Here is a 10,081-nt window from a genome sequence, read left to right on the forward strand (position 1 = left end):
TTTTGAGGGATAGCCCGAGTGGGTGATTAGTGGAAGATTTTTCATCACAAAATTGGAAACTATTAGAAACATGGATGGCATATATAGTTGGAAGCTGTACCAAACAATGGCTTTAATCAACTTAATTTGAATTGACATATATAGTTGGAAGCCAAATGCTCTCATTAAATGAAGAACTAGATGACTAAGGGCCTGTTCACATTTACTTAATTTCAGTTCAGTTCAGTTCAGTTCAGTTCCAATCAGTTCAGTTCAGTTCAGTTCAGCTCTTAATTTCCCTCTTACATAAAATATTCATTTCAGCTCAATTCAGTTCAGTTCAGTTCCAATCAGTTCAGTTCAGTTCAGTTCAGCTCAGTTCAGTAAATATGAACAGGCCCTAAGATGATAGATGACACATTAATTAAAGCATAATTATATGTACATCAACAAGAATTAGAAATGTTGTAATTGGTACATCTGAAATCCAAACTAACGACTTCATAATTACAGAGCAAATCAATATAAATTGCATTTCATGCTGATCAAATCCATGGCAATTAGCTAGGATCACAATCACACATCAAATTTTACATTCTTTCCAAGGCAAATAAGACATTACAATTAATTGATCAATCATAGTATTGTACTATTGTTGCATGAAACTTGGAAATATATATGCTCCAATTAAGCCCCAAGATATATAGCTTCAGCTGAGGCAGTGGCAGTTGGGAATGACTTCTGGTAGAACCAAATGATACTGTCTGGTTTGTAATATGCCCGTCTGCTTGGACGACCCACGTTTCCAATTACTGGTTGATTCAAGTACGCATATTTGCTCTTTGTCCACCTACATGGGAAAGATATTTAAAATGTACGGGAACTACCTACTATATTATACCACTTTAAAAATTACACGAGTTTGTTTTGGACAAACTAGCAACTAATTAATGTTTAGATTCCGTTAAGGTACTGTTTAGGTGCCTAACAAATTCAAATCTTTTTACAATTGAAAATCAATTGCACCTTATTGATCAACATGGTTTCATCTTATAACGACAATACTATAACATATTCCTTACTTGGTTACTTAGACATAGACATTATAGTCTATTCACCATCAATTGCGACACTTTTAACTAAAGTATATATACCAAAAAAAGGCAAAGCAAAACAAAAGTTACAAAACTAAGTAACAGAACAAATTACAAATCAAGTAACTTAAGAAAAGTATTTTAGAGTTATGATCGATTTAGTTAAAGTTGGATCAATCTTGTTCAATCGTAGCTATTGTGACTTTTAAGTTAAGTTTAGATGTTAAAGTCGGGTTAATCGATCTGAGACTTGAATCAGATTATAAAGACAAAAGCCCGATTCGAATTACTTTATCAATCACCAACTCCAAATGACATAAACTCGTGTATATAATTAGTACAATCACTTAATATCTATAGAAAGTAAACCTTATCAATGGTTAATTACATTAATTTAAAAGAGTCAGGGGCATAAGAGAAAAGTCAACCATTAATAGATTACAAAAAGAAGACTTACCAATCCGTAATTCCAACACGAATCTCTTGATTGTTTCCACAAATCTTCTTTTGAATGATGGTATTAACATCCTCTTCTTCCTCTAAACTCTCTATAAACAACAAATAATCCTCTTCCTATAAAAACATAAAATCATTTAATCAATAATCAATGCTATTTCAACCCGATTCCTTAAATGACTTAGACTACTAACAATACACCAACAAAAATGTTATTTCAAGTGAAATCCAATCCACGAAATAATTTGATTTATAGACAGTGTCATAGTGGTAAAAAATAACCACGAACCAATATGACTCAAGGACTATTAAAATGGGACGGATGGAGTATTAATATTATGCGAAACAATAAAATTAGTCAAGAATTACAGAGAGATGAGTAGCTCTGAGACGTGCAGCAGCTTTGATTGCAGCAAGAAAGTGCTCCTCTTCCTCAAGTCTTTTCTTCCTCCAAAACCTCTCAATCTCCCTCCTTGTATAGCTACTCCACCTCGGCCGAGGCGGCGGCGGTGGCGGTGTCGGAATTGGTGGACGTTTTGTAGATTTCATTACCACCTCTGCCTTTTTCATAACTCCCATATTTTTTTTTCGTACACTTTTTTTTTTGGTTGTATGATCAATTATTTCACTAGTTAACACTTTTTTGATAGGTTGAAAGCTAAAGATAAGAAAAAATAGTATTGGTGGTAGTGGAACTTTGTTGTTCAATTCTTGTATTTAGATAATCCAACTACCTTTCCAACCTAACGTTCCAAAGATTATAATAAAATCTTTGAATATCAAAAGCATAGGTTATATGAGAATTTTGGCGAATTATATGAGAAATTTTACATGAATTAGGGTGAACATCAAGAAAAAATGTGTGAAGTGGACTGACGGATATATATGACGACGTCATATACGTGGAGTGTGTGCCCACATAAATTTATATAATATTGTTGAGTGTTAGGTAATTTATATTTATATAATTGACTATGGATTAAAGACTCTAATTTCTTATTAAACTAAAACATTAAGTGGTTAAGTGTGATTATCATACAAATATGAGATAAGGACGCACTTTTAGCTGAGTTAGAATAACTAATTAGTAATTAGCCATTTTAGTCAAGTTGCTGAAAAATACAAAAAGGTCAATTGTAGAAGATTCTTTTCCGTTTAAGGGTAGTAAGGTAATGCGAAATTAAAAAGATTCAATTGGTTAGGTGGTCGAAAATTTTGATCCGAATACTTGAGCTACAGCATGCAAAATTTTAGAGTCTAGGCAAAGTCTTAATAGTGTCCGAATTTCCCTCCGCTATGCCTTGCTGTCCGAGAGCTAGGCCTGCAAAAGAGAGAGAAGGTTAAGTGCCCCGGGGGTGTGACCCGGGAAAGCCCCTCTGATGCTTAAGTCAGCGATCGTACTTTAGAGAGAGAAAGTAGAGAGAGAAAGTAGAGAGAGAATTAGAGAATTAGAAAAAAGTTCCCATTGCTAATGATTGGAGAGCTATTTATAGATGTACTTTCAGGTGGCAGAAGTTGTACTTAGTTGGATAGATTAGGGATAAATCCGTACTTGGTGCTGACTAATGATGGGCTGGATAATGGAGGGGTATTTTCGTAATTCTAGGTCAATGGGATTAGGACAATGGACTTAGCCCAAACATTTAGCCCCACGCGTGATGTGGGAACAAGATCGCATGAAGTTCGGATATCACGCGGAGTAAAGATAAGAGAAGTTGTCTGATATACTGGAGAGAATCCGGATGTATTCCCGGGAGCTAAAATGAGCCCCAAGTGCATCTGAGGGCTAAAAAGAGCCCCAAGCGACTTGCAAGGGTGAAAACCAGCCCCAAGCAATGCATTGATAGTATTTTTATTCTGATGATTTAGCAGTTTGGGGGGCTAAGCCTGATGAGGGCTTAGGCACAACTGATGAGTTTTTCCTTTTTAGAATATTTTTCTTCAGGTTGAGCTCCATGTATTTTGCTGAAGGCATGTCTTGTCTCCTTTTCCCCTACCCTTGGGGGTTTTTGAGATAAGCTGATGATGATTCAATGTCAATTAAGCTTGTATTTAAGCCTTAATCCTTCAATGGTGATATTCTGGGCTCAAGTATTACTTTAGGCCCAACTGAACCAGGGTTTTGATGAGTTGCCATCTCCTTAGCTTGAAACATATGAACTCCCACCGTACTTGCATTTACCTGGGAATATTGGAATTCGGGTTTGACTTTGATAATTTTTCTGAGTTTTTGAATTTTGAGTGTGAATGCGAATTCCTGCTGGGTGTGTTCGGTTTTGCGGGAATTTTCGATTTTGTGTTTGAATTTCGAATGCTGTAAGTCATGATGCCTGAATCGGACTTTGTATATATTTTTTTTTAATTCTCGGGTAGGCTGAGGTGAGGAGAATTGAGGGGGGAGCCAAGTCGAATGCTCGGCTTTTGCTGAAAGGTTGCTCGGTGCTGTCGAGGGGGTTATGATGCGAACGCCGAGAGAGTGAGAGTTGTGAGCGTGAGATCAGGTGTCTAGGCCGAGGGATATGCCTAGGCTGAGGGGGTAGGTAGTGCGAACGCCGAGAAAGTGAGTGATATTTTTCGAATTTTCTGGGGGTATTTAGCTAGAGTGTTGAAGGGCTGCTAGGTGTCGCAGGGGTGTGAAAATCCGAGTTGAGGGAGACGCTGAGAGGGTAGCAGCGTATACCGAGGGGGTGAGTGTGCGGAGCAGGCCGAGGGATCCGAGGGGTTTTCCTTGAGTGGCGCACTCGGTCTATTACCCCTAGGAGAGGGTGAGTTATGCATAGCTGAGACTTATGTTTAAAGAGATAGGGCATTTACTTAGAAAAATTTGAGATGAGAGGATAGCTTTGCGGTTGGATAGCTGAGAGGAAAGGCGATGGCCGAAGGCCTTGCTAGTCGAGCCGAGTGTCAGACCGGGGATGCCGAGGGGGTGCCTGGTGGGCCTTGGTGCGCGACAACCCCGAGAGAGATATGAGAGGTTTGAATTTTACCCCCGGGGTGAGGGATCGGTGAGGTGAGAACATTCGGCTTTTACTTAGAATTTTTTGGGGGGAAGAGTGAGGTGCGCTACCCCGGGGTGAGGGAGCCATACCCCGGGGTGAAGGAGTCATACCCCGGGGTGAGGGAGCATTGAGTGAGAGTGAGAAGAGGGCATGCTCTCCGGGGTGAGGGAGCTATACCCCGGGGTGAAGGAGTATTGAGTGAGAGTGAGAAGAGGGCATGCTCTCCGGGGTGAGGAAGCTATACCCCAAGGTGAGGGAGCTATACCCCGGGGTGAAGGAGCATTGAGTGAGAGTGAGAAGAGGGCATGCTCTCCGGGGTGTTGGAGCTATACCCCAGGGTGAAGGAGCTATACCCCGGGGTGAGGGAGCTATACCCCGGAGCATTGAGTGAGAGTGAGAAGAGCTATACCCCGGGGTGAGGGAGCTATACCCCGGGGTGAGGGAGTATTGAATGAGAGTGAGAAGAGGACATGCTATCCGGGGTGTTAAGGTAGTTTGAGAAATAAAATCAAGTGACTTATACCTCCGGGCGAAGTTATTTTGAGAAATAAACCAAGTGACTTATACCCCCAGGCGGGAGTACTTTGAGAAATAAATCCGAGAGCTTTATACCCCGGGCCGAGGCACTTTGAGAATAACCCAAGAAGCTTTATAGCTCTAATCAGAGGTACTTGAAAAAAATAAACCAAGTGACTTATACCCCCAGGCGGAGGTACTTTGAGAAATAAACCAAGTGTTTTATACCCCAAGCCGAGGTATCTTGAGAAATAAACCAAGAAGCTTTATACCCCAAGCCGAGGTATCTTGAGAAATAAACCAAGAAGCTTTATACCCCGGGCGGAGGGAGGCTGAGAGAGTGATTGAATAGGCCGAGCGGAGGGAGGCCAAGTTGAGAGAGTGATTGAATAGGCCGAGCGGAGGGAGGCCATGTTGAGAGAGTGATAGAATAGGCCGAGCTGAGAAGGTGATTTAATAGGCCAAGCGGAAGGAATAAAGAGAATACTCTATGCTAAGAGATGCTGATGGGCTTGACTTGTCATGTTGAGGCCTCCTCTAGGCCGAGGGCCTGGCTTCTAGTACCTAGAGCTTGCTCGAGCTGGGTCTATTAGCCAAGAGTTCGGCATGCATTATCTTTGCTAAAAATTACCCAAGGTTGAGGGTTGATATAGATAAGCCGGGAGCTAAGCCTTAGATAGCGACGCTGAGAGCCTGGAGTATGCCTTGTTTTGAGTTTGTCACAAACCCAAGATAATTATTTTTCTCCTAATTGAAGCTTGATGATTATCTCTAACTTTTAAATTTTGTTGATGTTGTAGAGGCTAGTCCCCGGGGTGCGCTTGACTTGTATTGAAGAGATCTTCCGGCCGAAGTAAGCCTCCTAATATAAATAGATGAGAGGTATGCTAATCCTATCATAGGGATAGGTTGGGGGCTAAACGAGCCCTATGTTATTGTTATAAGTGAGGTACGCTCTCCCGAACCTTGAGATAGGCTAGGGGCAAAACGAGAACCTTGTTATAGATGTATGAGAGGTAGTTCATCCCAACTTTTGGGATAGGCTGAGGGGAAGTACGTTATCCCAAATCTTGAGATAGGTTGAGGGCTAAACGAGCCTCTTGTTATATATGTATGAGAGCTAGGCTATCCCAACTTTTAGGATAGGCCGAGGAGAAGTACGTTATCTCAAATCTTAAGATAAGTTGAGGGCTAAACGAGCCCCTTGTTATATATGTATGAAAGGTAGGCTATCCCAACTTTTAGGATAGGCCGAGGGCTAAATGAGCCCCAAGTTATAAATATATGAGGGGTACGCTATCCCAACTTTTGGGATAGGCCGAGGGCTAAACGAGCCTTTTGTTATTTTAACGATTCGCCAGGACACTATCTCAAACATTGAGTATAGGCTAGCATTTTGCCCCAAACATTGGAACAAACTTGTTATTGATAACCTTAGTTAGCGACCCAGGGTGTCTTGTACGAAAGAAGGACCGGTGCTTTTTGAGAAGATAATGAATTCCCGAGATTTTAAAGCTTTAGGCAGCTATGTAGATAACCATCCCGAAAAATGAAAATGATGCACTATTAAAAGAAATAACTTCTAGTATAAGTTCTTATTGCCCCTAGGGCATCATTGTCATTTGAGAAGTTGCACAGATACAACGTCTTAAGTCCGCATTCCAAGCATATCGGTTGCAGACTCCACCTTGTAGATATTCATGATAGATGGGGAAGGATAGCTTAGGACCATGCAATTTGGAACTTGTGAGTGGAAGACCCTCGAGTGAATAACCTCCATGATCTAGTAAAGTTCATGTAGAAAAAAGGGTGCTTTCATCTTAGCATAACCCTTAGCTAGGCATGCCAAGGGATTGGTAGAAGCATATCCCTCGGCTAGGCATGCCGAGGAGATGATAGATTCATATCCCTCGACTAGGCATGATTTGGGGTTGTTATATGCATATCCCTCGGCTAGGCATGATGAGGATATGATAGAAGCTTGTCAAGGAGATGATAGAAACATAGCCCTCGGCTACGCATGTCGAGGAGATGGTAGAGGCTTAGCTCTCAGCTATGAATGCCGAGACGGTTGATAGAAGCATAGTCCTCGCCTTAGCATGTCGAGGTGTTGATAGAAGCATGGTCCTCGGCTAGGCACGTCAAAGGTTTGATGGAGGCATAGCCCCCGGCTAGGCATGCCGAGGCTGTTAATAGATGCATAGTCCCCGGCTAGGCATGCCGAGGTATTGATAGAAGCTTGGTCCCCAGTTAGGCATGCCGAGGAGATGATAGAGGCATAGCCCTTGGCTAAACATGGCAAGGAGATGACAGAGGCTTAGTTCTCGGCTAGGCATGCCGAGACAATTGATAGAAGCATAGCCCCCGGCTAAGCATGCTGAGGGGGTACCCAGGCAAGCCGAGGGGATATGCTAGCAGACTGAGGGGGTATCCTGGCAGGCCGAGGGGGGGGGGTATGCTGGCAGGCCGAAGGGGTAACCAGGCAGGCCGAGGGGGAATTCTTGACTCTTGCTGGGAGTTAGGAGTTTGATGTGGTTGTGAACGACGGGAGTCTTGGTGTTGAGGCCGAGAGGAGGCTTGATGGAGCTGGGACAAGTGAGGTTGAGGATTAAGCTGTGGAGCGTTCCCCAGCCTACTTGGCTCTCCTCTTGGGTTGACAAGTGCCCTTAGGCGTTCCTCAATGTTTTTGTTGATCTAGGCTGCCAGCTTATCCAAGTCTCGGCGAGTGACTACCTGAGGGTTGTTCACCTCCCCAGCGGGGTCGCTGCGAGCTTGGGGTAATATCTCCTCAACTACATGAGCATGTCTAGTCAAGAAAATCGGAGCTTGTCTAGTAACATCTTGATAGGTGCTGCGGGGACGCCTAGTGTTCACCATGACTTTTTGTTTGTTATCCCCACAGACGGCGCCACCTGTTTCTGGAAAACAGAGTTGCTCCTGGGAGTCTTAGAGTATTCCTCGGGGTTACGGTAATAATGTCAAGATGTCTTAAGGCAAAGTCTTAATAGTGTCCGAATTTCCCTCCGCTATGCCTTGCTGTCCGAGAGCTAGGCCTGCAAAAGAGAGAGAAGGTTAACTGCCCCGGGGGTGTGACCCGGGAAAGCCCCTCTGATGCTTAAGTCAGCGATCGTACTTTAGAGAGAGAAAGTAGAGAGAGAAAGTAGAGAGAGAATTAGAGAATTAGGAAAAAGTTCCCATTGCTAATGATTGGAGAGCTATTTATAGATGTACTTTCAGGTGGCAGAAGTTGTACTTAGTTGGATAGATTAGGGGTAAATCCGTACTTGGTGCTGACTAATGATGGGCTGGATAATGTAGGGGTATTTTCGTAATTCTAGGTCAATGGGCTTAGGACAATGGACTTAGCCCAAACAATTTTGTTATATGTACTAAAGTTCAGACTTAACTATCCGACCTGTCTCATACGGTAATCCATATATTATCATAGTTAAATTTAAAACTAGTAGCTAAGGAGTATGATGGAAGATAATTAGTCGAACTTAGTTTAGAAAATGTGAAAGGAATAATACTCAAAGGGGGTGTTTGACAATTGACTTTTTAATTCGGTCAAATAACTAAAAAATATGTTTGATAGTTAGCTTTTAAGATGACTTTTCCGCCAAAAGCTAATAAGAGTAGCTTTTTCTATTGGCTTTTGGCTTGTTGATCCACTTTATCACTAATAAAGTGCTAATAGCCATAAATAATTTTACTTTAATACTTTTGTAAACAGCTGGCTTAAACAAATAATTTAAAAAGCAAATCCACACGTGCAGCTAATAGTTTCAGCTAGTCAATCAAGCCAAATAAACAAGCCAAAAACCAACCGCCGATTGCCAAACAACTTCAAAATCTAAAATTTAGTCACGCCTGCATCACTATTTTTCAACAGCCCTTGTACTAAACGAAAAAACACAGTAGGGTCAAGAGTTGGATTCAATTTGATGCATCCGTGATGCAATTGGCTCAATCACTTTCAATCAATTTGACAAAATTGACATGCACATCTTCCATAACCACATTATGACTTGATTATGGCTTGACCCCGGGATTTGTTCATTGTTATCTTGATCAATTACTAGTTTACTACTAATTGGCATCCTTAAAATATTAGCAATTACTAATTGATTTGCTAATTTTTGACTAAATAAATAATATTCCGTATAATGGTTGCTTAGTATTTTTGGCCTTCTAAGTTCTAACCGATAAAGACGACAAATATTGAAAAACAACTTGCATTATATGAAGTATTAAATGTACATTTGATTATTTGAAATATTTTTATCATAGTATAGAAGGTAATCTGTCTTATGATGATCATAAAGCAAGCTTTTGTAAAACTTTTATATTCCGATGATAGTACGATATTAATCAATATTTTGTTGAATGGTTAAAAGAGTTTAGAAAATAAAAATGCGACAAATTTGCTGACACATGTCTAAATTAGTCAACAAAATTACAAATTACGGAGTAATAAAAAGACCTTAATCAAAATTAATAAAATACTCGTACCAAAAATAAAATGTTAAATTTCAGCCCAACAAGACCTAAGTGGTCCATTAATAGTAGAGCTGCGCCACCCAAAGTTCCCGTTTATTGTCGGCCCACAAAGTGGACTTTCGGTCCAAAAAAATTGTTTCACTGTTTTTTTTTGTTTGTTTTTTTTTAAAAAAATTTATTTTATTTTGAGGGATTTTTTATTATTTTTAATTTTTTTTTTTCTATTGTAAGGTATAGTATCATTTACATAATGGAAAAGCAATAATGACTAGTGGAAGTACATTTACTAGGTAAAAAAATTTTCAAAGCACCACTTTTCTTAAAGAGTTCTTGAAAAATCTAAATTTCTCATTACATAATGTTAATTATCTGAAAATAATAATGTTAAAAATACATAAGTATAAAGTTCATCATGTGGAACCCATTCTAATGATCGTATTGTCACCAAATATTTTTACCATATAATTTGATATCTAGAGGATTGATATACCAATTTCCCCTTAGAATTCTACGGCCTTATGGATTTGAGGCATGAGA

General features: G+C 40.5%; 1 protein-coding gene across 1 annotated transcript; it reads right to left on the minus strand.

Moving 5' to 3' along the window:
• Nucleotides 1–403: 403 nt before the first annotated feature.
• LOC145588373 (uncharacterized) lies at nt 404–2,307 on the minus strand. Its single transcript, XM_081645015.1, has 3 exons — nt 1,899–2,307; nt 1,531–1,646; nt 404–829 (listed from the first exon to the last, which is right to left on the minus strand). The coding sequence occupies exons 1-3, from the start codon at nt 2,106–2,108 to the stop codon at nt 667–669; spliced, it is 489 nt and encodes a 162-aa protein (XP_081501141.1). The 5' UTR covers nt 2,109–2,307; the 3' UTR covers nt 404–666.
• Nucleotides 2,308–10,081: the final 7,774 nt, after the last annotated feature.

Source organism: Chenopodium album, chromosome 17 (genome assembly GCF_948465745.1).
Source record: "Chenopodium album chromosome 17, dcCheAlbu1.1, whole genome shotgun sequence".
In the NCBI taxonomy this organism is placed as follows: domain Eukaryota; kingdom Viridiplantae; phylum Streptophyta; class Magnoliopsida; order Caryophyllales; family Amaranthaceae; genus Chenopodium; species Chenopodium album.

Bases quoted from the DNA above. Each gene is read 5' to 3' on its own strand.
- LOC145588373 (XM_081645015.1), bottom strand. From the start codon at position 2,108: ATGGGAGTTATGAAAAAGGCAGAGGTGGTAATGAAATCTACAAAACGT. The intron at 1,647-1,898 runs GTAATTCTTGAC...ATGTTTTTATAG, and splicing joins TCAGAGCTACTCATCTCTCT to GAAGAGGATTATTTGTTGTT. The intron at 830-1,530 runs GTAAGTCTTCTT...TTTCCCATGTAG, and splicing joins CGTGTTGGAATTACGGATTG to GTGGACAAAGAGCAAATATG.